Genomic DNA, 25976 nt, shown 5'->3' with positions numbered 1-25976 from the left:
GAAAACCAGCTCTAGTTCTTCATCATTGCACTTATCCAGTACCTTGTTGGCGAGTCGGCGGTTGAACTCCTCTTGCTGCTCATCCTGGGCCGCCTCTAGGGCCCTCTGCCTGCGCCTCCTCCTCCTCCTCTGTGCAGCTGCTGCTGTCCTAACCTCCACAGCCTCCCCCTCTTCCTCTGTGACATCTCCCATGTCAGGATCCATCTGTTGGGTTTCTTTTGGGTGGCGGCTGGTGGAGTGACTGCGAAAGGGTGGGGGTGGGGAGGGGTTTATATTGACAGATGGATGGGGTTGGGTTTAGTAGGCCTAGGGTTGCATTTGGTCAGAGAATAGTGGGCCACCAAGCCCAATTAACCACAGAAATAATATATGTAGGCTAACAAATAACATCTAAAAGATAGAAGATCAAGTTGAACACTTAATAGCATACAAGATCCATTTCCACAACTTAGTAGCATAAGAGATCCATTTTCCACTACATAATAGCATAGGAGATCCATTTACAACACTTAATAGCATAGGTGATCCATTACAACTTAACAACATAGTAAATAAGGTTCTTACACTAGGTTAAACTTCACATTCCCCCAAAATGTACACCCATAATCACTTGCAGTCATGCCAGGCCACATCCTTATATAAAGGCCTTTGGATGTACTTACTTCACCAACATATCAAAGCCACTTCAAGAATCAAGGATGGCCTTGATTTGCTCTATCTTCTCCTTGCTGCCATACCCTTCTTTCAGCAACTCAGCAACAACAAGCTCAAGCTTTGCCTTCTCCTTCTTAAGAACATCTCTGTCAACTTGAACATCCTTCATAGCCTTCCTGGTGTTCTTGATGATATCAGCTTGGCTCTGCAAAATGCACCTCTGCTCTTTTGCAAGTTTGAGCTTTTCCATCTGCACCTCCAACATAGCTTTCTCCTCTAGCTCCTTCTTCTTCTTCTCAAGTTCTTCCTCCTCCTCCACTTGTTTCTGGTGCACCTTCTTGTCCACCCTACCATCCTGCCAATCAAACATCTTGGATACATCATCAACAAGCTTGGTGTACTCAATGCAAAGCTTGTCATTTTCAGCCCTAAGCTTGGCCAACTCCCTTTCATGTTCACTCTTAAGCCTGGCCAACTCCTTCTCAAACTTCTCCTTGTCCTGTACCCTTCCAAAGTTCTGCTCATGGAACATCTCCCATAGCTTGCACAAACATCTCTAAAGAACAGTTGGCCAAGGCCCATCAACCCACTCTACAACACCACAATTCACACCATTTTCCTGCATTTATAAATGTGATAAGTTATTACAAATGGACTAGGAGCTTATTTCAGTTCCATGATTAACTTGTATATACTTGATAATTTCTAACAATGAATAACAACACCATGATTAAGTTTCCAAAGTAACAAAAATACATAGCAGAAAAATGTTTATTGGCATCATATCAAACAAAGTGCTGCATCATATCAATCATCAGTGACCATACATAGCAGAAAAGTTTATTGCCATCTAACCTGGACTGGGCAGCCATAGAAACGCCTTCCTGTTAAAGGCCCTTCAAAAGCAACACGCTTAATATGCCTCATTTGATGCAGAATGCACTTGGGATGAGCAAGCTCAAGTTGGCCACAGAAAAGGGGCTCCACAGTGGTGTCTGGTTCCTCCTGCAACCAAAATAATCAGCAAACACTAGTTTCAATCTGCACTCAACACCAGAATATACTTGCACGCTTCATTAAACATGAACACTAAAAAAATCCCCAACTCAGCATGAACCCTAACACTGTACTGAGATGAACCCTAGCTTACATCAATCCTACAATCAAACCCCAGCCTCACTATTGAACAAGAATCCTACAACACCAACACTACACTTAGCAAGATCCATGGCGGTAGCCTAGGCCTACTCGGCCTACTAGCACCTAACCCTAACCCTAACCCTAGGTGGCAAAGAACTTACCATAAGTCCCATGTCCATGCTGACGACCTCGCAGTCCTCCTCCGAGCTAGTTTCCTCGTCGTTCCAGGAAGGCATGGTGGCAAGGAGGTCAACGGCGAGCCACCTCAAAGACGGCGAGCGGCGGCGAGCTCGTACTGGAGCAGGGGAGTGAGAGCAGGGGAGTGAGCGAGCAGGGAGAGAGTGAGTGAGCAGGAGCGACCGACCAAGGGGGTTTATTTACCCCCGTTCCGACCGGGCCGCGTCGGCTAACGGCCGCGCCGTGAGCGCGCGTGGCCAGGTGGCCTGGCATGTGGGCCCAATCCGTCAGAAAAACGGTTAAATCGCTAGTCACCGCGGGTTTGGGTTTTTTGAAACAGCGGACCGCGCGTTTGGTAGCTTTCTGAGAAAAATTAAAAAGTGGTAGTTTTTTGGAACCCTAACCTATAAATTAGTAGTTTTATGCTATTTACTCCACAGAGGTGGTGCTGAAGCGCTACCAGGGCAAGCAGTCGGATGTGGATTTTGCCAAGTTCTTTGTGGTGAATGCTAAAGTGCTCGAGTCAATGAAGTTTGGAGTCCACGACAGTTGCACCGATAAATGGATAGCTAATCAGCGCAGGCGCCTACATCTGGATAGAAGGGCCTCTCGAGACGCTCAAATTGATTTTAGATCCGATCTTACTTGTGATGATTTTGCTTGCTACGATGTTCTCTCCGTGCCTGATCCCTTCGGCATCAGAAGGTCTTGTGCATATTGTTCACAAGGCTGACCAGGTTGGTGATCTTGTATGAGATTTTTTTTTGAGGGAGATTTTCTTGCCCGTCCTATTTTGGTGCAAACATGCATGGCAATACGTCTATCGTATGTAGTTTTATGGATCTTCTATTAGTACAACTATTATGTCCTTCTATATCCATTCATTTCATTGAATAAAGAAGCTAATTTTGAGATAGGCTTCAGTTGGTGCCTCTTTGATACAAGAGCATCTCCTGATCTCCAATACTCATAAGCTGTCATTCTAATACTCCATGTGTATTGGAGATCAGGAGATGAGGCGTGATCATTGAATACAAGAGCATCACCTGATCTTCATAGTGATCATTGAATTGGTATTTACGGCAACAAATACACAGAAATTGATCATTTAATTGGTATTCACGGCAACAAGTGCACAAAAACTGATCATCTAATTGGTATTCACGGGAACAAGTTCAGATGCAAGCGCTGCATCCACATCTCACAAAACAATACTCTGTCACTGACTGTACATTCTAATCTCCACGCCCACACGACAGGCAACGTCGATGTAAACGACAGTGAACATTGCAGATGGAAATCAAATTTAGCTCTGTGTTATCCCCAAAACACACTCGTGCTTCTTTTCTGCTGACCAATTAATGGAATAGCTCTGCTAATTGATTTTTAGAGGAAACAAAAACGGTTTGCTACTGAATGAACCTGAAATAGTTTTATTTACTTGCCTGTCGTTGTTTCCTTTTCTCCTGGTGGATTGCTATTTGCTAGCTAATTTTTGAAGGATTGCTAATTTTGTGGGTGATGTCTTGTTGGCCAGGCATTATCATTTTGAACGCTGTCGTTTTTCCTTTTATTTTTATTTTTGAAACGTTTGGTTGGGAGGGGAAAGCATTGCTGAAGTTTGAACTCGGTAGCAAGTTGTTCGAGTATCTTAGCATATACCTGAATAGCTTGTAAATTACTTCACATTTGTTGTCCCGAAGGATGCTTTGGACTCATCTCAGCATTTAATCCACTGTTTGTTTGAAGAATAGCAATATCTTTTAGCATAATCTTAAAGAAAGAGCGAGCTTCAGGAAACAATAGAAGTACCTATTACTCAGGAAAATTATATTTAGCCCATGAGGTAAAAGGCCACATGAGTAAAAGTATCAGTGGTCTGCAATTGCTTTGGCAAGTCAAATTAACAGGTCTAGTTTGCATTACTGCTCTCAACTAATACAAAATTTGGTACATCGATGGTGACTACATGATCAATTACTTACAGAAGATGAATGAAATAAAGTCAACTGTATTTTGGAAATTTTGTTTATATATAGAAATACAGAACTCACATCATGTACACTTTCATCAGTAAGTAAGAGTTCTTTCATAAATCAATGATCTTGGTAGTCAGCATGGGATTCTTTTGTCCAAAAATCAGCATAGGATTGGCTGAAAATTAGCACAGGTTATACAAATACAATAGAATGCAAGCACCCTGATTAATAGAATACTGCAGTTGGCTGAATGCATGAGGAATAGAACACCTTGAAATGCATCTGAGCTTTTTGGGTATATGCTTCATTCCCATATGATGGTTCCAAATTAGAAATACACACGGGTCAAGGAAGCATGCTGTTCTCAGTTAAATGTTGGTTGCTCCAGTCACTTTTGAAAAACTGGTTACCCTGCACCATGAACGAATCCAATGAGTGCGCACCTAAAAAAAAGCAGTTGACACATATTGGTTTAGTTACAGGATTAAGAAATTATGTGTGCACCTTAAATGTAAATTTCGTATATGAAATATCAATCTGAAGCCCATGCGTGAGGATGGAGAGCGTCGGGAGATGGGGGAGGCGGGGCGTGGGCAGTGGGGTCTCTGGTGCGGCGATTCGTCCGCGTGGGAACCAGAACAAAGGAAAGAGAGGGGTTGAGCGAGGGAGGGGTCCCATCACCATGAAATCAATTGACCCATGCTGACCCGGTCAAAACTGACGGCTCAATCTAAAATCGGACCCCTCAATCGACTCTCCCAGGGCTTTCACCCCTAGTGATTCAAGAGATGTTGCTTTTCTTTAAAAAAAATTCTACATCATGTAATTCAGAGTAATGCTAGAGCTATGGTGAAACTAATTACGTATTTAATGGACTGGATTAGGTGGAGAATTATGATTGGAGGTAGGGGAGGGAGAGTCCACCCCCATGAAATTCAGGATGAAGGAAATAATTATTTAGAAGTTTTTGTAAAATGAGCGTAGCTCGCCCGCACGTCTAGGATTATTGTGTAATTCGTGTGCCACAATTAGGTCTATACTATCTTGACCCCTAAATGTTGGTCGCATGGTAAGGTTGCCCGCATCCTTTGAGGAGTGAGTGTAGGTCATGTCCTCATCCATGATGGGTTGAGTGCTCTTTTGTGGTCTTGTGCCCCTTGAGTTGTAATTTCTCGTTCATAGTTTTTGGTTTTTGTTACCTCTACCATTAGTGATATTGTAATCGTTGACAAAGACACACTTATGTGTATTCGAGAAAAGTATATTGAATGATACCAGCCATGGGATATAGTTGGTTTGTTGGGTTTCTAGAATCCAGAAGTCCATGAATTATGAAGAGAACAAAATATCATTACTAAAATTTAAGAACATCAATTTTTGTACTGTTTGTTTGTCTAAGCCAGGTGCATCAGTGCTTCCTAATATATATTTTTCCCAACCTGCTATGACACAACTTTTATTCACCAACTATACTATATTTGTTTTCGTTTTCAAAAAGGAAGGAAAAGACTCCTAGCCTCTACAAAAACACATCAATAATTTTAGGCGACTTATACGCGCCGGCGCGCCGGCCCAATGATTTCGGCCGGTCGAGCCAGAACCGTCGGATGCGATCCAGGTGGGCCATTGGATTGCACGGAAAAACGGTTTGCCCCCGACTTCTCCTTCCTCTCGCTAGTCCCGCATAATGCGCAGCTCCATGAATGCACGACGTCGTGCTCTGTCGCCTCCGGTCACAGCACTGCGCCGCCTGCCGCCCGCCCTCGCCGGCGTCCTGCTCGTCGCCGCCGGCTGCCGCCCTCACCGACATCGATCACCTCATGCGTTTTCTTGCCTCCGTGGATGCAGCAACGTGTGCCCGGGGTTGCAGGCTTGTAGATTCGCTAGCGACGCCGGCAACTCCAGTGCCCGACGGTCACGCTCCGGTGGCGACGGCTCGTCGGGCAGAACGCCTCGACGGCGAGCTTACAAAAAAGATGCATCTCTCCTCTGGTTGCCGGTAGCAGCAAAATTAACCACCGGTCGTAGCAAAAACAAGTGCTGGTTCCAACAAAAAAAACATTGTAGTATCTTCGTCTCGCCCACCCCGGTCACCGGTCGTAGCTTTCCCCCTCGCAAGTCGCCAGTTGAAGCTTTTCGCACATACGATTGTAGCTTTCTTTGTCAATGGTTGCAACCTTTTCTGATTGTGTAGTGTCTGGTTGTAGCTTTCTCTTTCAATGGTTGGAGCTTTTTTCATCTACGGTCGAAGCTTTCCTATTAATGGTTGCAACTATTTTCTTTTTGAGTGGCTCTTGGTTAAAGGTTTCTCTATCATTCCAGTTGAAGCTTTTTTCATCCAAGGTTGTAGCATTTTATGCGAACGGTTGTAGCTTCCCACGATGGCGCTGACTGCTTGCAGCTTTCTCTGTATCCGGTTGAAGCTTTTCAGGAAGGGTTTGAAGCTTTTTTTGTCAGCGGTTGCAGCACGAGGGTATCCGACGGTTCTGCAGTGCCTTCGGCAACATCCATCGCCGTTGCTTCGTCTCGCGCCCTCGCCCCCAACCCCCATTACTGCCAGTCCGGGGAAGTGGTCTCACATGCTGGGTTGCAGCACCCCATTGGTCATCATCAAAGCATGTAGCACGGTGTGGCTGGTTCCAGCGGCTATGGTGTCGACTGCAGCAAAAATTGTGGCCGTCTCCCGTATGGTTTGAAGCTGATGAACAGCGGCCATTGGCACGCGATCGGCTACGCAACAACTAGAGGGACCAAAGCTTGCATGGTTAGTGATGGAAAAAGAATGTGCCACTTGCTCAGGGAAGAAGGCGATGGGAGGGAGGAGACGAACGAAGAAGACGATGGGTGGGAAGGAAAAAAACGAGTGGCGGAGGTCGTGCCTGAAGCGATAAGGTTTGACTTGTTCACGATAGATGCATAGTCACACGATCTATCGCCATACAATGAGTCATGCGCGTCCGGCGGAACCGTTCCCCCGGCGCACTGGTGGGAAACGTTTCCCATAATTTTATTAAAAAGATGCCAAGAAGCAAGACAAAACACTTCGGTTGCCAAAAAGAAAATAAAAATTAGGAGACCATCTTCTTTAGCAGACTGCTTAGACCAAATCCAGCAATAAATACAACATTGGTTCCAACACACAACACATCACTCCGAAAACAATGCGTTCAAGAAAGGCCCCCTTCCTCACCCCCCCTCTCTTGCGTATGCCGATGTTGTCTATTCCAACCAAACATGACATTAATGGGATTATCATCCCAAAGCAGAGCCAACACCTTCAACAAAGTCACAACAACCTACACTGAGATATTGTCTAATGAAGCCTGAAGGCGATATCGTGGAATTTCACCCGATGAAAGCACACTTCCTCTTCAATCCGCCGCTATCTCGGCAAAAAAGAATACCCCATTCTTGTTGTCCAACCTTTCTACGAGCGATGCTTACACTTGCCCTGGTCAGCTCTTGGCACGAGGAACGCACTATAGGCTCGCTCACGCCGTAGCAGAACACGTCGAAATGGAATATCACTAGCGATGGATCACTACTTGAAATGAAGCACTTGTGCCCAAATCCATGTGTGGATGACTGTCACCGCCACCTGTCTTGGGCCTGTGATAAGACGCGTCACCAAGTTGGGCCACGTCATAACCCCCGTTGCTGCATCTAGGCACCAACACCACTAGGCCATGCCACCAGCCGCTAGTTGAGGGTTGCACCGATCATTGATGGCTCAAGAACCGCTCGAGTAGGAGATAAGTGGGCTCTAACCACTGACATCCGCCACAGGGTAAACCATCACATATCACGCCTCCCTGACGGGTTCTACCGTAGAGCCCAACAACAGACAATAACTCCCCCTTCTGCTCGCCGGAACACAGATTAAGGGCTTACCACCATGGTCGATCGTGTGGTTCGGAGCCACGGTTCCACACCGGATACACAAGCTCGAGCACCACACCGATGACCATGCGACCCCCATGCGAGATGGTCGATGACTGCACCATCTTCCCACAAGAACACTAACGGTATTAGAAGTCTCATTGCCAGGCTTCACAGGTTGCAACATGGGCTTCGTGGCGTCTTTCTCATACGACAACAAGGAGGCAGTGAGAGGGGGGGAATGTGGCGTCATGCTAGAGTTTCTATCTCATGGGTTGCCGGCTAGCTAGAGACGCCACAGGACACGCTAGGATCAATTGGTGAACGAATGATCATGATCATTCAATGCACTCTCTGGATGAAAACCCAACACATATCTTGTTGCCGAAAATACCTTTTGTAGTTCTATTTTAGCTCACGTTTGCATAGTTATGAGGAATGAAAATTTAAATGCATCTTCATCATAAACATTTTCTTCAGGACACCCGGGTAGCTCCTAGGGGGCCAGTCGGGAGAAACCTAGTTGATGTCCCCACCTTCTCCCCTCCCCACTCACCTCACAGCCATAGGAGGAAGTGTGTAGGAAAAAACATGCCTGGTTGATGGGGGGTGGCGGGCTCATCTCCTTGTGCTACAGGAGTTCTAGTCCTCCTGGCTAGAGTGTTGCAGCGGACCTAAATGGCGCATACGTCGGTGACCCCAGGACATCTCGATAGTGGCCATGTCACAACGGGTGTGAGGGTAGTGCGGTGATTGGTCGCGACTTCAACGATGGCGACAGTGATCTATGATGGAGGCTTTCTGTTCAATAAATTGCGCCGACAATGAACATTCTTGGTTCCCCATTTCCCGGCAACAACGAAGACACATTTTCTCAGGCCCTGTAGGGAGGCAATTTGCAATTTTTTTGGTTGCACGTGCATCGGTTATTTTTCTCCCGATGATGTGACCCCAGGCTGGCAACTATCTTTACCGAGTGCAAGGTCGGCGAAGTTTTAGCCTCCATATTGGAGGTTCCCCGTGACGCGGTCTGGTGATTGGATGTCTCCTTATTGTTGCAGAGGTTTGCGGTGCTCGACATGGTCCAAGATGTCATCTAGCAACTCAACTTCTGCCTGCTGCGTGGGTTGTCTCTTGTCCGAGATTCCCCATGTGTCCAAACTAAATTGGCTCTCTGCAGGCTGCCTCGACTCTTAACTGCATAAGATTGCTGGAGATGGTGGTCGGTGGACATCCTTACGCATTGCTTGGCATCATGTGTTGCGTCCACGTCAAGACTTTTTGTCTGCACGCGGTTATGCATGATGGATCGGCGGGTGATTGCAAGGCATGGCAATGTCAGCTAGGGGGTGTTCTTTGGTTGTTGCTTGATGAAGCTGGTCTATTGATTGCATTTTATTTTTCTATTTTAATAATTTGGTTGTGTACATGCTAGATGTCCTAAGTAACTCTTAAGATCACGTTCATGTAAAGATCGGGTAATTGATATCCTTTCCTTTTCCTTGGTAATTGATATTATTATATATTTTCTTTATCCTTGGCTATAAGCAAAGTAATCTTATATACTAACTTATTTTTTTCAACATGCAAGCGTGCCACATAACCATATAATTATGGATGAGACAATAAGACCCATCTAAACATGCAACCATGCATGAGAAAAGACTCACCACCACACGCAACCATGCATGTAAAAAGACTCACCACCACATACAATTATGCATAATCAAATATAATAAATCTAATGAATTTCTAATTTTGATTCACATTTTATTAATCTAAATATTGATATTATGCATTCATTGAAGTATATTGCAATCGATTCCCGCAGCAACTCGTGGGGCATCATCTAGTTGCTTAAAGAGATATGGCCGCTTTGATTAAAAGAATTTGTAAAGAAATTTTTCATTTGATTGAAATCCTGTACATAGGATTTTTTTTCTTGGGATTCATTTGTACTGGATTTCGTAAGAAAATTTTCATCCACTCCAATCTTGTGTGAATATTCCTATGTTTTTTGAGCTCAATCAAACATACATGCAATCCCTTAGCATTGAAGATGGCATACTCGGTAAGAAAAAAGAAAAAAATATTGAAGATGTCCGCCTTCCGCATTCATGGCCGCAGACTGGTCTTTCTGTGTGCGGACGGATGTTGTGTCCGATTTACGGGTCAGCATTGCGGCCTTTATATCATATCCCCGCGTTTTATATATGAGAGCCTTTTCACGGTTGATGCATCATCTCACTAAACCATACAGAAACTGTAGTTGTCAGTCCAAAGAAGGACATCAGAAACAAGAGGCTGTTTCCGGTAAGCCAACTTTTCTGGATGGGAGAAGAGAGAACTGGCCCTCCAGTATCGAACAACATCTTTTGTTGTCCTTTTCCGTGTAGAAAGAATTATGGATGACTTTTTTAATCATCCTTTCATGTTTTCCTAATTAATGGTATTATATTAAGTACATAACAATAGTCGAAGTTCAGAAAGAAAAATCTTAAGCAAAGCAAATGGATTTGACAGAAGGATAACTAATACTCGCATAATTACATCTGTAGAAAAACGTTGCATGTAGTCCTGAAACCGTACGAAGCCATGACCTTTAACTCTGTCTACTAACTCAATGAGACAACCACTAACGAACCCGTACAAATCCATAAAGGCGCTGGCACATAATCGATCAAACGAAGAGGCCTATATAATCAAGCTCGACGGAGCCCAGCCACAGCTTGTTGCCGTTCTGCTCAGCCACCTCGCTGAGCGTCACGCCCCTGGCGGCCGTCAGCTCCTCGACCTCCACGCCGTCGGCGCCGAGACGGACGCCGACCAAGTGCTTCACCGGAGCCGCCGTCGCGTTGAGCCGCGCCTTCTCCTGGTTGAGCGCCACCCAGAAACCGCCCTGCCCGTCGCGCCTCACGTTGTCCGGGTACCCCGGCAGGTCGGCGAAGAGCTCGTACTGCCCGGCCTTGGGCCCCTTGAGCCAGTACCGGAACGCCTGGCACGGCACCGTGTGCGCCACCACCAGGTGCGTCCTGTCACGGCTGAGCGCGACGCCGTTCGGGTACGGCAGCTCCGCCTTGAGCACCGTGACGAGCTTCGTGCGCGCGTCGTACTTGAGCAGGCGGCCGGTCGCGTCGGCGTTCATGATGATCTCCGTGTTGAACCTGCACGCACATAAACATTGGTTCGTCATCTCCGGGGTTCATGCTACAAACGATTTTTAAGGCGTGATCTGGCGTGTGCGGTACCTCCGGGGGTAGTTGGCGCTGCTGTCGGTGAAGTAGACATCGCCGGTCGCCTGATCAACGTCGAGGCCGTTGAGGAAGTGGAAGGGGATGCCGTTCGCCTCCGTCGCTAGCACCTGGGCTTCGCCGCCTTCCGGGCCGACCTTCATGAGCCCCAAGTAGGCGTCGGCGATGTAGAGCTCGCCGGTCTTCCTGTTGAACCGGACACCCAGCGGCCGCCCGCATATGCTCTCCTTTTGTTCCGACGGCACCCCAGAATCCGAGCACAGAGGAATTTTCCTACACACGTCCCACATGCCACACGTAAGCTAAGTTTTAGATCGCGGTCGATCCTTAAGAGAAAAAACACGATTTTGAGCTTTTAATTACACCGACCTGTAGTTGGCATTGTAGGCGAAGGTGGTCCAGCCGGCGGCGCTCCCGCCCCACCTGAGAACGCGCCCGTCGGAGACGCCGGTGTAGACCCCGTCCTTGCCGGCGAACGCGAGGCTCTCGGCGCCGCTGACGCCGTCGGGCAGCGGCAGACGGTAGCTCCACCGCGTGTCCGTCGTCTTGACCTGCTGCGCCGACGCGAGGGAAACGAGGCAGGCAAGCACGACGAGCACCGCCGCCAAGTTGCGCCCCATCGTCATAGTCCTCGAAAGTTTTCCTCTATGGGAAGTCGTAGCGCTCACCTCCATGCCTTTTATGGGAGGCCACGACCCATGGATCAGATCAGACCAGACCAGACACGGTAGTAATCCTACACCAACTCCACGTAAAATCCCACACGAACTGTAAGTAAAACCGTGACGTGACGTGACGGGCTGCCCCCGTACGTCCGACCGAGCCCGTTTCGTTTGTGGTCTCTGCTGAGTTCGGCCCGAACCCGACCGGTTCAGGTATTGTTCGCCTCGGTCCACCCACACCCACTCCAACCTTGGCTACCACTAACCCAAGTAGTCTGGGGTCCGGGCCAGCCACGCCCGACCGAGGAGCTGGCTGTCGCGGCCGCATCGGGGCCGTCCATCGCGCAGGGGCGGACCCGAAACCCACCACGGCGACAAAACCACCACCCTGCACTCGCGAAATGGGTCGCGGCTCGCAACCCACGCCTCGTCGGCCCCGGCTCCGATCTGCTAAGCCCCCACCGGATCGGGTTGCGGGTCCCCTCCCCGCGACCCATCACCGCCGCTCGCCGCCGGCCGCCGCCGACGAGGTCAGTCTCCCGCCCTACGCTCTCTACACCTCCGCCTCCTCCGTCTTAGCGGGTCCGCTTACCCGAGCCAGAAACGCTAGCTGTAGCTGAGAACCCATTTCCTGGAGCTCGAGCATGGGGGGCGGGAGTAGGACCCGACCCCTCCGGGCTTCGATTAGTCCCTGGAGTCCCGAGATCGCTTGCTTGCCACGGCTGATTGCGTCGTGGTTTTGGGGATTGGGTCTTCGGACGGGGTAGGTGAAGGGGATTTAGTGAAAGGAGGTCCTTCGGTCCATGGTAGCTTTCAGCACTTCGCGAAATTTTAGCCGTCATGTAGTGTGAGTATGCGCTTAACGCATGAGCAATCGTTAAGTTGGAAAGAGGAATTTTTATTCGGACAGTAACTGGGAAGTCATCATCATCCATTGATATTGTTTCCCAGTTCGTCAGGGGGGGTGTCCAAACCCTTCTTTGACCTTTTGTTTCTGCAAAAGAGCGAAACATGGAGCCATTTCCTTAAACTTCGTATTGGATCAAAATGTGTAGTACTATCCACTATCGACTGTTCTCATGATACTTCTTCTTTGGACCTGCTGCAGTGAGTAAGCCTACACGGGATACCATGCTGGCACCGGCAGCGATGGAAGTGCCGATTGATGGCACGGTGAGCACCACGCTCGCGTCTGTGAACGCGGTGCACAATCCACGGGCACGCAAGTTGCGGTCAGCTGTTTGGCAGGACTTCACCAAGGAGCGCCGTGCCGACGGCAATTGTGTTGCTATCTGTAACCATTGCAAGAAGCAGCTCACAGCAACCAGCCGGTCAGGCACCACACACCTGCGCAACCACCTTGCGATATGCACCACCACCTCTACACGCCGTGCTGGTAAGCGTCGGAAGCTGATTGTACGCCGTATTCTCCACAACAAAACATCCACTGGGCAGCCTGGCGATGGACATGCCTCTGGTGAGGACAATGACAATGATAGCACACACTTTGATCAAGAACTCAGCCGGCAAGACCTTGCCCGTATGATTGTCCAGCATGGCTACCGGTTCTCCATAGTGGATGATCTGGGGTTTCGAAAGTTCGTCAAGAATCTCCAGCCACAGTTTAGCATGGTCTCATATGACATAGTGAGAGCTGATAGCATGGCAATTTATGAAAGTGAGAGGCTGAAGCTGCAGGATGTGCTCCTCAAAACCCCTTGTCGGGTTAGCATGTCAGTTGATATGTGGCGATCGAGTACACAGATGGACTACTTGTGTTTGACCTGCCACTACATTGATCATTCCGGCGATGAATGGAAACTTAGGAAAAAAATTCTTAACTTTGTGCATGTCGAGGAACATTTTACAGCCAATCAGATTGCCAATCTCATTCTGGAGAAGTTGCAACAGTGGGGTATTGAAAGGAAGGTAGCTTCTGTTGTGCTAGACAATTGCACCAATGGTGACATTGTTGCCGCAGAACTTCTCAGAGTTATGCAGCCTAGGAGACTTCTCCTATTAAACGGAAATTTGTTCCATGTGCGCTCTTGTGCACATATTCTGAATCTCACAGTTGAAGAAAGCTTGGAACAGACATCTGACATAATTAATAGAGTCCGTGAGATGATTCAGAATGTCAAGTTCTCACAAGAAAGGCTTCAAAAGTTTCTAGATACCACAAAGCTGCTGCAGATTGACCAAAAACTGTTAGTTCTTGATTCTCCGAACAACTGGCCTTCCACTTACTTAATGTTTGATTCTGCATGCTATTATCACGATGTGCTTGTGCGCCTTGCAGAACAGGAAGCTAATTACGCTGCTTTCTTGACCGCTAAGGAGTGGGCTGATGTGAAAGCCCTCACTGAAATACTTGACGCGCTCAATAATACAATGGAGAAGTTTCCAGTGGAAATCCCAACCGCTAACCTATATTTCAATGACATGTGTGAGATCCAGGTTCTTTTGAACACCTGGCGCAATAGTCCATCTCCTGTTGTTGCACAAGTGGCTGGCCGAATGCTGAAAAAATTTGAGGGATACTGGGATCTTACTAGGCCAGTAATGGCATTTGCATCCATACTGGATCCTCGGTACAAGATGAAGTCAATTGAGTATTTTTTTCAGCTGATTTATGGAAATGACCAATTTACAGCAAAGGCAACAATAGAAGCCATCAAGCAAAGCTTTACCAGCCTGTGCAATGAGTATGAGCATTCAGCAGATTCATTGAAGAATCCAGCTGTTCTCTTCTACGCTGGAAACAGTAGTTCTTGCATGAGCTCTGTGTACAACACTGGAAATGACTCTAAGACCTTCTCTCGCATCACATTATCAGATGCCCGACGGGGACTTGATCAGTATATTCAGGAGTCATCGTCAGGCCAGTCCTTCAAGTCTGACTTGGACTTGTATCTTGAGGAAGCTGTCTATCGTCAAAAAGAAGGGAATCAAGATAATTTTGACATCCTTGGATGGTGGAAGTCTTTTGCGGCAAAGTATCCTGTCCTTTCTCAAATGGCCCGTGATATTCTTGCTATCCCTGTATCTATCATCCCACTGGACAGTGAAGCCCGGGTGCTGAATGAGTATCTCAGTACTATGGACCCTTCAACGGTTGAGGGATTGGTCTGCGCGCAAGATTGGTTACGTGCAGACACAGAAGGTATCACTGAGTCTTACAGATATATTTATGAACTTAGTTTTACTCTTGTAAATACTCATGTGCACTTACCAATGATTGGTTTCCTGTGTGTTTCTACAGTTGCTAATTCAGATGGCCATGCAGATGATAAAGTGCCACGTGGCGACGAACTTATTGTGGCACCGAATTAGGTGAGTATATTGGGAGCAACTAGTTTCAACTTATTTTGTTTCTTTATCTCACCCCCCTTGAATTACTAAGTCATTTTGATTTTTGACCCATACCACTAATTCAACTTGAAATCTTCCCACTTTAGGTCATAATGCACAGGCCCGCATGCTAGTGACACTAAGCACAAACTTGTGTTTTTTTACCAGAAAGTGGAACTTGCACTTTTGCTGTTGTGTAAAACGAAACGGGCCTCCTTTTCCTTGTGAGCTTCTCCTATAAGTAATCTTATAATTAAATGGAACTGGTATTTGTATTGTATGGATTGCCTAGTATGTGTTTTGGACAGTTGGTGTAAACAGATTATCTGTTTGTTTGCAAATACTAGTGATAAACTAATTGTGTATATAGCATGTATTTTCCTTCTTATTCTGCGTGGTGAGCTCAAATTGATACAATAGTAATTCTACCAGGATGCGACTTTTGCCATGCAGCTGACCGATTACTTAAATTACACTAGGGCTATAAATCACAGACGTTGAAGACTAAAATTTAGATGTACTATACACACACATATCAGCATACATATGCGTACTTGTGCATTTTTATCCACCATAGTACAACTCTTGCACGTATAACTAATTACCACCATAATGGTAATGCTTTAGACCTGTGCATTTTGCTTTGTCCATCCGGAGTGACACCAAGGTTAATCATTGTGGCTCTGTTTCTCCTGTTAGCTTGAAATTTCATGATCCATCAAATAAACAAAAAGATGTTTTGTGGCGTTTTACTTTCTCGAGCCACCTAGATTATATAAAAGCTGACCAATTTGACTTGTCCGCAGTTATTTCATCTGTGATGAAGGCGTTTGGAGAAGAACGGAGGTACAAGAATGGCATCTATCCATGCCCCTGTCCAGGAAGCAGCAACTTAATCATGTAAATGTATCATCCTAGTTCTACACTGTCTGTACAATGAGGTATCAGTGTTGCCCCCCAAATGAAGGCTAACATGGCGCAGCCATCTCGTCCCATTTTTAGACAATTTGGTCGGTGTAATGTGACTGCATTCTTGACTGGGTGTGTATCCTGCTGCTCAGCAAAGCTATTTGCAGACGTCCCCGGAGCCTCGGACATGCCCTGGAATGCTTGGAGTGGACAATATTGTGCATCGAGCATTTGGAAAGTAATGCCAAAACTTAGGACCCTGGTAATTGTCACACGTCAGGTACGAGCGTATGGCAAATCGAAGGATGTCAACTTTAGTTGACAAGCATGACAACTTCGTGCTTAAGTTTATTTTTGACAGAAACTTGCCGTCTGTTGCTGGAATTTGTCAACCTTGCATGACTGAAATTGCCACCGAAAGACGTCAGGGCCATTTGGGAAAACTTACCGTGAGCTCTACAAAGCACCTCAATCGTAGCCAGAGTAGGGTTGGCAAAGAGCTCTACAAAGCACCTGAATTGTAGCCAGAGTAGGGTTGGCAAAGAGGACTGTGGTGTTCACCTCAAGAGTCAAGACTTATTACAGTTTGGCTTATTTTCAGACTCGACGAGTCCCACTCTGGTACAGTTGAAGGCGCTGCTGAAGACTACTCCTAGATGGCAAGATACACGGACAGGGCAAAAACGACAAATATGACTTGTGCTTGAAATCAATTCACAAACAGAATTGTTTTTTTTTAAATCGCTCCATAGACCTTTTCGTGTAACGCCCGATAGCCGGGCGCCACGCTACATTGTGCAACGTTTGACTAACACGCGCTATACACCTGGCCATCGTCACATCCTAGACTGCCTGAAAATTGCTAAGTTAGTGTGCAACGCTTGAGAGCTGGGCGCTACACTATACAGTGTAGTGCCTAGGCATTGCACTACTGTCTGCTTCATCTTGTAGTGGCAAAAAGTGTAGCCACTAGGCGCTACACCGTATAGTGCAGCACCTAACTCTCAGGTGTTGCACATTGAGAGCAATTTCAATGGGGCGATCCATTTTGTCCGTTTGGTTCATCCGGACAGAAAACTTAGCCCAACGGGGGACCTAAACGGACGCACATGTCCGCCTGCTGTCCGTTTGTCATCCACCCCGACCTAAACTGAGCCCAAATTTGGGCCACAAATGGGTCTACGACGGACAAAAGCGGGCGCTCCTCTCGTCTGCTCTCGTCCGCTGCTACCCTCTCGTGTCCGCCCTGGTCCTACTAGTCAGCGACACAGCACGAGCCACTTGACCGAGAACTGCAGCGAGATCCCCACCTAGCCAAGCGCCGCCACGAGCTGCCGTCTTCGACGGCGGGGGCTCCGCCTCCTCCGTCGTCCTCGCCGGCGAGGCCTCTGGTCACTGGCCATGCCACCGCCGCCCATCGCCACGCACCGGGGAGATCTCCGCCGCCCGCCGCGCTCACTAGGAAGACCTCCGCAGCAGCAGCCCCGTCACGAGCTCCGGTCGCCGTGGAGCTCCTGCATTGCATCGAGCGGCACGTCTGGCCCCCTCTGCCGGCCGCGTGCCCCGTAGCTCGCCGCGACCACTCGCCCCGCCCGCCCGCCATGCCGCTCGCCGCGCCTGCTCGCCCAGCTCGCAGTCGAGGCCACCGGCACAAGCCGCCGCGGTGCTCGCCGTCGCGCTTGAAGGCCATGGCGGCGGCGGTCGAGCACGGACGTCGGCCATGGCGGAGCAATTCCTCTGCGCCAGATCCGGTGAGGAAGAAGGGAGGAGGAGGGGGGCGAGCCCGCGCCTGGGGCCGGCGGCGGCGGCGCTGGGCCGGGGCACATGCCCGTCGTCCGGCTCGCTTGGTGGTGCTGTTGTTGTGCGCTTGCCTGTCCACTTTGGGTCTCTTCTGCGTTGGGTGCATCGCGTGTCCGCCCCAAGTCCGCTAGGCGGACAGATGACCCATATGGACGAAAAACGGATAGAATCCGTGTCCGTTTGGGTCTCAGCGTTGGAGTTGCTCTGACTTAACAATTTTCAAGCAGTTCAGGATGTGACGCTTGGCTGTCGGACGCTACATAAAAGAGTCAGCAGAGCGAATTTTTTTTAGCTAACAATTCAGTTTGTGAATTGATTTCGACCGGTGAGTTTTGCGCACGAACAGCGGCACAGCGCATACTTCCATCCCCAAATGCAGGGCATCGCCGGATCGGCACGCGACCCTCCGTCACCCGTGCTGACAGACGCAGCACCCCCGGCGGTCGAGCACGCCCCAGCATGGGCACCGGCATGCATGCCGCGGCCCGAGCACGCGCGAACAGCGACAGTGACGAACGAAACATTCGCACGGCGCGGCGCGACCACACCACGCGGGACCATGGATTTGAACAGAATAAAGCGGCAGCGCGAACAGTAGAGTAGATAGAAATTCAAAGAATAGGCAAGGCTTAGCTGGTCAGTCACTGATTACACCTCTACCTGAAAACTGAAACGTATACCATCTGGATGGTAGTAATTGTCTTCTGACGTTACGCAAAAGAATATGAGTACTATGTATACGCTCCCGGACCAATACGGCTTCATTCCCGACTTCTCCTCCCCCCCTCGCCCCGCGATCGAGCAGGGCTTCACCACCGGCGGGCGCCCGGCTCCTCCGAGTGATCAACGTGGACCTGGCACCTGCAGACCAGGAGAGGATTAAAATCTCTTGTCAATTGGGATAACAAAATTACGCTGCAGAAAGACGCCATTCACAATAGCCAACCCCATGATTTTTATTTATTTATTTTGCAGGAAAACCCCATGAATTATCCTACGCATCTCTAGAAGCTAGGGCCCAAAGTGTTTGTTGATATGGACACATGCAGAGAGAATAAAGTTTTATTTTATGGTTTGTCGTCGGCCCATAAGCTTATAAGCTTGTATAAAGGTCAATCATAAGCCTAAGGACAAGTTCAGTTTTGCAAATATGTACAATTAAGCGCTAAGGGCAGGTTTTCTTTTTCTCTCAGAATACCCATAAGCATGTGCATCATCACATTAGAGAAGAAGCGGCAAAGAAACCGAGGTTTTCTTTTTCACAATATGGCTGCAAAGCTAGGTTTGTGTGTGTTTAGTTTTCCGTTTTTTTCTTCAAAAAACGGGCTCTCCATGGAACCAGGGAGCAAGAAATCCACACCTTGGGTGCCACATCTTTGCATGTGTAAAGAAATTTAGTTGAAGAGAAGTGACTATGGCATCTAAGGAAATCCTAAATATCCGAGTAGTTTTTTTTTTGCGGCTTTCTGAGTAGTTTTGTTGATATACACTAAAATATCAGTGCTGTAACTCCACAAGCTCATTGTGCAATGATCTTCTAGGAAGTGAGGAAATGAGTCCATACTTCTAAAAACAATCAGGATTCTTAGAAAAACCTAAAATAAATAAATAAATACAGCAAACAGATTGCTTTAAAGTGAGTTGATGGCTATGGTCCTAACAGTAGGGCAGGCAAATCATGTATATATGAAAAGGTAAAAGATGAGTAGTTGAAACAGGAGCCACATAAATATATAAGTTTGCACTTTTCAGCATTTCAATGCTATAACAAAGTAAAAGACAAAAATGACATGCATAGGCTGGTCAGGGGAAAATGTGGTGTCTTCACGTTGCAATGAGATGCCAAGAGGAATTTCTATAGTCTTAAGTCTACATAATAACAATTGCAACACAAGTATGAGCCTTTTGTCTTCGTGTTTCTTTTGAAAAATATTTGTCATATTTCTTATTTGAAGCAGTCTTCTTGTTTACTGTGTTTTATGTTTTGAGAGAAAAACACAGGTTCACCTTTTGGGAAAAGATAAAATGATCAGTGCTAGAAGACAGTGGAGACACATGACTTTCTAATGCAACGCCTACCTGATACTACATCAATCATAAACTCCATCCTGATCATATTAGTAAAGTCGCCCCACAGTTACTGGAAGTCTACTTAAACAAACAGTGATGGGAACAATAAAATTAGTAAAAACAAGCAAATAATTTTATTCTATGTTTGAATGGTGAGAAATTTTAAGATGGTCCCAATTAACGTGAGCCATTCATTTTTTGCAATCCAAACCAACCCTACTACTCACTACGACACGAAGAGGGAGTAACTTTTGTGTCGCGGCCAAATATTTGGTTTTTGTTTATGGTTGCGTTTCTTTTGGCATGCCATGTATCTTTTCCAATTCTAATTGGTTTTTCTACATACCCATAATGTCAAAAGGGTGCACAATAAGGCCCTCTTGCCACAAGGCAATGCATATCACAAAGGGGATGAGACATTTCACTGTCGCCTAAAATATAACTTATCGAGGTGCAATAACCTTTATTCGCCTACACTAGCAGTCAGTGGCTCAAGAAAAGAGCTAGATTTTGACCCTAATGGCTAAGGAGTATGTTTCTGTTAACTAATATAAATAAATCGCCTGATATTTAGGTAAAGAGAGACCACCCGAGGGCATATATACTGATGAAAGCATCAAAGCACTAAAATAAATCCATGCTAGAAGAATCATGACCTAACTCCAAAATCTCCGCCTAACTATGAAATGAACGATTCAAGAGATAAGTAATGCTGAAGTTTTTCTACTTGTGTTCTTTGATACTCCTTTTGCTCCGTATGTAGCACATAGTGGAATCTCTAAAAAGACTTATATTTATTTCGCAACATGAAACGTTAGAGTTACCAAGCGCTAAACTACCACACACCAGTGAGATGTGTGAAGTACTCGTAGTAGTACTAGCCTAGTACGAGTGCAGTAAGACGAAATGTAAGTCCACCAAACGGTACTATGGTCCGACTGGAGGCTCATCAAAGATGATGATTAAACCAATTAGTGACCTCAAGTTCTCGCATGCTGGATCTAATCATCTGGACTACCTTATGTGTAGCCAAATACTATTTCGGTACATTGTTTCATGAAGTTTGAACCATATTGGACAGGCAAATTCAGCCGTCTAGCTAATATACGTGGAAATGTACTTTCGAGGATGATACTGATTCAGCGCTGCTGGAAACAGCAACTAGGAACCAAATCTATACGATGAAAATCTAGAACTAGCACCCGCCAAAAAAATATCTAGAACTAGCACCTGCAGCCCGTTCTAAAAATGTATCTTGCGCATGCCTATGCTCTGTTTGTATGTTGTGCTACTTCGCCACAAGGGCAACTCACAAGCTCAAGAACAGCGAGGAAGCAAGTAGAACACACACACACACACACACACACACACACACAGAGAGAGAGAGAGAGAGAGAGAGAGAGAGAGAGAAAGAGAGAGAGAGAGAGAGAGAGAGAGAGAGAGAGAGAGAGAGAGAAAGCACGGCCTCACCTTCTCCTCCGCGTCCACCTGGTGCTTCCGAGGAGGCCATGGAGGCCTGGGGGGAGGTTGGTCGGCCCCATCCGCGTCCATTACTCGCTTGGTTGGGAGCTAGAGTGTTGTAGCCGGTGGTGCTCTTTGAGGGGAGGGAGGGAGCGAGGAAGAAGGGAGGGAGCAAAGCAAGCCGGCAAGGCAAGGGGTGGGGCTGCGTGTCTCCCAAAGAAAAGAAAGGAAGCAGAGTTAAGGCTAAGCAGAGAGCAGAGCAGCCCACTCCGTTTGGTTTTGAATGAAGAGGAGAGAGAGAAGGCGCGCGGAGCAGAGAAGGCAGTGGCAGAGAGGCAAAAGGAGGGGAGGGAGCAAATGAGCAATGGCTGTCAGCTGTTTCCCCTGCTTTTTCTCTTGTCCGCGCAGGGCTCACTGCTCCTGGCACAGCAGCCCGCGTACACGTACAGAGCGGCCCCCTGCATGCAATGCATGTCTGTTTCTCTCTCTCTTTCTGACTGTGCGGGTGTCTACTACGATGTCCATAGCTCTGCTGCGAAAGCAATCTCTCGCTGGGAGTGGGCCACCGTGCCGAAGCCCCGCTAGTTTCAGCTAGTACGCACTGCTCGTGCTAGGCCTCCCTCACATGTCATCGAGAGTCGAGACTCGAAACCCTCAGCGGCATGCCATTGCCAGCCGTGGAGAGAGCTTCGATCCGTGTAGGTTTTCTTGTTTAGATTAAGAAAAGGTACTACTAATAGCAAGGGTGATCAACGTTACGCCGTGCTTTTCGGTTTTCACGAAGCCTTTTTTCAGGACTGATGCCAGGGGCTTTCTACCATCCGCTCAAGCGAGAATGAGTTTTTCACCGTCTTGTCTCGGGCACTGGCCGTCGCGCGTGCGTGTTTGCGAGGTGTGAAGATGTTTTTCCTTTCTTTTGAGAAGAGAAGCGGCAAGAGCAGCAGCCAGCCAGCCAGCCGGCGAGTCTTTTCTTGCTTAAGCTCGCGCTCTCTTTCTCTCACTCTCTCTTCTGTTCCCTGGCGGCATGGCCGCAGATGGCGTCTGCGCCGCCCTCTGCTTTGCTTGCTTGCTTTTATCGTGTGGGTCTGTCTGGCTGGCTCGGGACACGGGAAAAAGTCGTGGCGGGAGGGACGGAAACGCTGTTGGAACTTGGGAGGAGAGGCGAGGCGAGGCGAGGGGCCCGAATCCCTATAGATTGCCAAAGATTTGGGTATGCATGCAGCATGCTCTCTCTTTAATGCTCTTTCCAACTCAGGTCTAGGCCGGCCAGCCTGGCTCTGCTGGGTTGCCACTTCTTTGGGGTTCCTAGACAAACTATACGGATAGCGAGAAAAACATTTTTAGATGTTTCTTTTTGAGCGAATATGTGGCTGTGGTTCTCATGGGGAGTGCCTAGTGAAGCATTAGGGCATCTCCAACAATGACTCGTAAATTTTCTTCCGCATCCGATCACAGATAAGGTTGGTCATAGTGGGGAGTAACTTATACTAGTGTCATGCATATGACACTAGTCTAAGTTACTACCTTCATAGTGCAAAGTAATATAGTAGTAGTATCATAGATGGCTTCATTTATTAGCTTGTAGACTCATCTTGTACTGGAAAACACTATGTTACAGTAACATATTATGTTACTATTTCTCATTAACTACTTGCCACATAAGCAAAAATTTCTTGAAGTGTGTTATGTTACTCGCTAAGTTACTCCCACTATGACCAGCCTAAGGAGAGGCCAGTTCGGGGACATGGATGTGGTAGACCACCATCGAACGCAACCCGCATATATTTCAAACATTGTGGAAACAAACTGGACGAAATTTGTACAAACACGATGGATTTCATAAATATCGGACAACATTCATGCAAACACATCCGATTTTCGTTAGGTTCCGAACATTCAGAACAAAAAGACCGTTCCGAGCCGACCCTAAACTATCCTACGGCGACGTCCGGTATCCAAGCCCTTGTCATCCTCCACCCGCCGCCTCCATGACCACCGGCAATAAGACAGAGGAAGTGAAGCTGCAGTCTCCAGCGAGGAAGAGTAGAACATGGGAGATGCGTCGGCCCACAAGGGACACAAGGCCCTGCCGCCTCCGTGCCCTACTCATTCTCGGAGGAGTCCGCGCCTTGTTTGTCGCCTATGGACGTGACGGCCTCGTAGATCGCACGCTGCTCCACGACGAAGTTAGGGTTCGCCGCGGCCAAGGCCGCCACGACCTCCTCGCTCGCGTGCTCGCCGTCGATCTAGCCCTCCGCCAACCGATGCTGCTGTAGGAGGAACGGATTGTACTGTTGTTCCTCCCGCGCCTGCTGGAACGCCGACATAGGCACCGACGCAGGCTGCTCCTCCGTCATGGCAGCGTAGTGCGCCTGCGCCTGCTCCATGATGAAGCCGACGTGCACAGGCACAGGCTCCGGTGGGGTGTCGTCGAAGCCCATATTCATCGTGGGGTAATCCTCGTCGTCGGAGACCTCAGGCGAGCTGGCCGGCATACCGACCTCTATCATCTTGGCACGGTGGCTCTGCCAGGTGGCCACAAGGGCGGCCAGCTCGTGCTTCATCGCCATCGATAGGCTATCCCCTAGAGCATTGCCGCCTGCAGTCATGGTGGATGTGATGGAAGTGTCACGCCCCCGATCCAGTCATGCATTAATCATACACGGAAACATGCACGATCAAGATCAGAGACTGACGAGAAATATCACAACACAACTCGACGACACAAAGGATAAACATAAGTCTTTATATTACAAGCCATGGGCCACGAGGACCCGAATACACAAGTCAACAAGCAAATATTATCTGAGTACAAACATAGTTAGACAAGTTTGCTTTAAGAAGTCTGAGCAAAACAATGCCACTAGATCGAATGGCGAGGCCTCCTGCCTGGGACCTACGGACTACTCCTGGTCGTCGGTCTCTACGTAGTAGGCTCCACTGGCGTAACCTGCATCTGCGGCGCCAACATCTGTTGCAGCAACCGAGTCGAAAGAAAAGGGGAAGCAAAGCAACCGTGAGTACTCATCCAAAGTACTCGCAAGACTTACATCAAATCTATACTACATATGCATTGTTATCAATAAAAGAGGTAGTATATGTGGATTAAACTGCAGAATGTCAGAATAAGGGGGAAGAAGCTAATCTTATCGAATACTACGTCTTCTGGCAGCCACCATCTTTAAGTAGTAGAAGAGAGTAGCTGAAATGGTAACAAGTATCATCGTATAGCAATAATCCTACACTGAGATCCTCTCCTCGTCTCCCTGTGAGAGAGCAATCACCGGGTTGTGCCTGTCACTTATCTGGGTGTATTTTATCAAGTATCATGCTTTAGTTGTAAGAGGTTTGAATACAGCTCCAAGTCGTCATGTTACCGTGGACATGGCTATTGGATGTTTTACAATCATTTTCTAGCAACTTTATATCATTTTTTGGGACTAACCTATCGACATAGTGCCCAATGCCAGTTGCTATTTTTTGCTTGTTTTTTACATCGCAGAAAATCAATACCAAACGGTGTCCAAATGCAACGAAACTTTTTGGAGATTTTTTCTGGACCAGAAGACACCCGGTGGGCCAAAGAAGTACCAGAGGGGAGCTCCAAGGAGAGAACAACCCACCAGGGCGCGCTTGGGGGCCCAGGCGCGCCCAGGTGAGTTGTGCCCACCTCGGTGGCCTCCGGCACCGCCTCTTCGCCCTATAAATTCCCAAATATTTCAAAAACCCTAGGGGAGTCGATAATTAGAAGTTTCGTCACCGCAAGCCTCTGTAACCACGAAAAACCAATCTAGACCCCATTCCGACACTCAGCCGGAGGGGGAAATCATCATCGGCGGCCATCTTCATCATCCCGGCGGCCACCATGATGAGGAGGGAGTAGTCCACCCTCGGGGTTGAGGGTTTGTACCAGTAGCTATGTGCTTAATCTCTCTCTCTCTCTATGTCTCTCTCTCTCTCTCTCGCTCTCTCTCTCCCTCCCTCTCTCTCTCTCGTGTTCTTGAGATGTCGCGATCTTGATGTATCGCGGCCTTTGTTAATATAATTAGATCATATGGTGTTTTCCCCTCTCTATCTTGTTGTGATGAATTGAGTTTTCCCTTTGAGATTTTGTTTTAACGGATTGAATATTTTTATGGATTTGAGAGCACTTGATGTATGTCTTGCTATGAATACCCATGGTGACAATGGGGTATCATATTGATTCACTTGATATGTGTTTTGGCACGGATTCCGGAGGTGACATTGGGGTAATCTATGCATAGGGGTTGATGCACGTTCTCGTCTTTGTTTCTCTGGTAGAAATCTTGGGTCATTCTTTGAGGTTCTTTGTGTTGGATTGAGTATTATGAATCTGAAATTATTTGATGCATATCGTATAATCAACTCACGGATACTCGCGGTGACATTGGAGTATCTAGGTGACATTAGAGTTGGTTGATGTGTACCATATGGTGATATTTTAGTACGAACTCTTGGATAGATTGACCGGAAAGAATAGCTTGGCGTTATTTTAGTACGAACTCTAGGATAGATTGATCGGAAAGAATAGGTTTGAGGTGGTTTCGTACCGTACAAACAATTTCTTCTTATGTTCTCTGCTAGATAGGAACTTTGGAGTGATTCTTCATCACACGTTGAGG

General features: G+C 47.5%; 3 protein-coding genes and 1 long non-coding RNA gene across 6 annotated transcripts; 1 reads left to right on the top strand and 3 right to left on the bottom strand.

Moving 5' to 3' along the window:
* Nucleotides 1–682: 682 nt before the first annotated feature.
* On the bottom strand, nucleotides 683–1186 carry LOC125546891 (uncharacterized). The gene has a single exon (XM_048710990.2). It carries the CDS (start codon nucleotides 1184–1186, stop codon nucleotides 686–688), a length of 501 nt encoding a protein of 166 aa, XP_048566947.2. The 3' UTR covers nucleotides 683–685.
* Nucleotides 1187–10350: 9164 nt separating this feature from the next.
* Nucleotides 10351–11762, bottom strand: LOC125548524 (protein STRICTOSIDINE SYNTHASE-LIKE 10-like). The gene is made up of 3 exons (XM_048712106.2): nucleotides 11450–11762; nucleotides 11078–11353; nucleotides 10351–10993 (listed from the first exon to the last, which is right to left on the bottom strand). Exons 1-3 carry the CDS (start codon nucleotides 11752–11754, stop codon nucleotides 10510–10512), a joined length of 1065 nt encoding a protein of 354 aa, XP_048568063.2. The 5' UTR covers nucleotides 11755–11762; the 3' UTR covers nucleotides 10351–10509.
* A 294-nt stretch (nucleotides 11763–12056) lies between these two features.
* On the top strand, nucleotides 12057–16602 carry LOC125544468 (zinc finger BED domain-containing protein RICESLEEPER 1). Of its 3 annotated transcripts, XR_015619133.1 has the most exons (5): nucleotides 12057–12272; nucleotides 12851–14905; nucleotides 15005–15075; nucleotides 15900–16282; nucleotides 16364–16602. XR_015619133.1 is itself a non-coding variant. In XM_048708172.2 (4 exons), exons 2-3 carry the CDS (start codon nucleotides 12874–12876, stop codon nucleotides 15073–15075), a joined length of 2103 nt encoding a protein of 700 aa, XP_048564129.2. In that variant the 5' UTR covers nucleotides 12057–12272; nucleotides 12851–12873; the 3' UTR covers nucleotides 15900–16602. The 3 variants fall into 3 exon arrangements, 2 of the variants coding, with proteins under 2 accessions (XP_048564129.2, XP_048564130.2); XM_048708172.2 differs by having other exon boundaries at nucleotides 15900–16602; XM_048708173.2 differs by lacking the exon at nucleotides 12057–12272 and adding an exon at nucleotides 12283–12505 and having other exon boundaries at nucleotides 15900–16602.
* A 1802-nt stretch (nucleotides 16603–18404) lies between these two features.
* Nucleotides 18405–21771, bottom strand: LOC125548525 (uncharacterized). Its single transcript, XR_007301110.2, has 2 exons — nucleotides 21343–21771; nucleotides 18405–18663 (listed from the first exon to the last, which is right to left on the bottom strand). It is a non-coding gene; the product is annotated as an uncharacterized LOC125548525 (long non-coding RNA).
* Between the last annotated feature and the right edge of the window lie 4205 nt (nucleotides 21772–25976).

The sequence above is a fragment of the Triticum urartu genome, chromosome 3A (genome assembly GCF_056163025.1).
Source record: "Triticum urartu cultivar PI428250 chromosome 3A, HENAU_Tu73, whole genome shotgun sequence".
NCBI lineage: Eukaryota > Viridiplantae > Streptophyta > Magnoliopsida > Poales > Poaceae > Triticum > Triticum urartu.
Note: the sequence above shows the minus strand (reverse complement) of the source record. Positions and strands in the feature narration are given on the sequence as shown.

Bases quoted from the DNA above. Each gene is read 5' to 3' on its own strand.
- LOC125544468 (XM_048708172.2), top strand. From the start codon at position 12,874: ATGCTGGCACCGGCAGCGATGGAAGTGCCGATTGATGGCACGGTGAGC. The intron at 14,906-15,004 runs GTATCACTGAGT...GTGTTTCTACAG, and splicing joins GTTACGTGCAGACACAGAAG to TTGCTAATTCAGATGGCCAT.
- LOC125546891 (XM_048710990.2), bottom strand. From the start codon at position 1,186: ATGTTCCATGAGCAGAACTTTGGAAGGGTACAGGACAAGGAGAAGTTT.
- LOC125548524 (XM_048712106.2), bottom strand. From the start codon at position 11,754: ATGGAGGTGAGCGCTACGACTTCCCATAGAGGAAAACTTTCGAGGACT. The intron at 11,354-11,449 runs GTCGGTGTAATT...GGACGTGTGTAG, and splicing joins GCCTACAATGCCAACTACAG to GAAAATTCCTCTGTGCTCGG. The intron at 10,994-11,077 runs GTACCGCACACG...ATGTGCGTGCAG, and splicing joins AGCGCCAACTACCCCCGGAG to GTTCAACACGGAGATCATCA.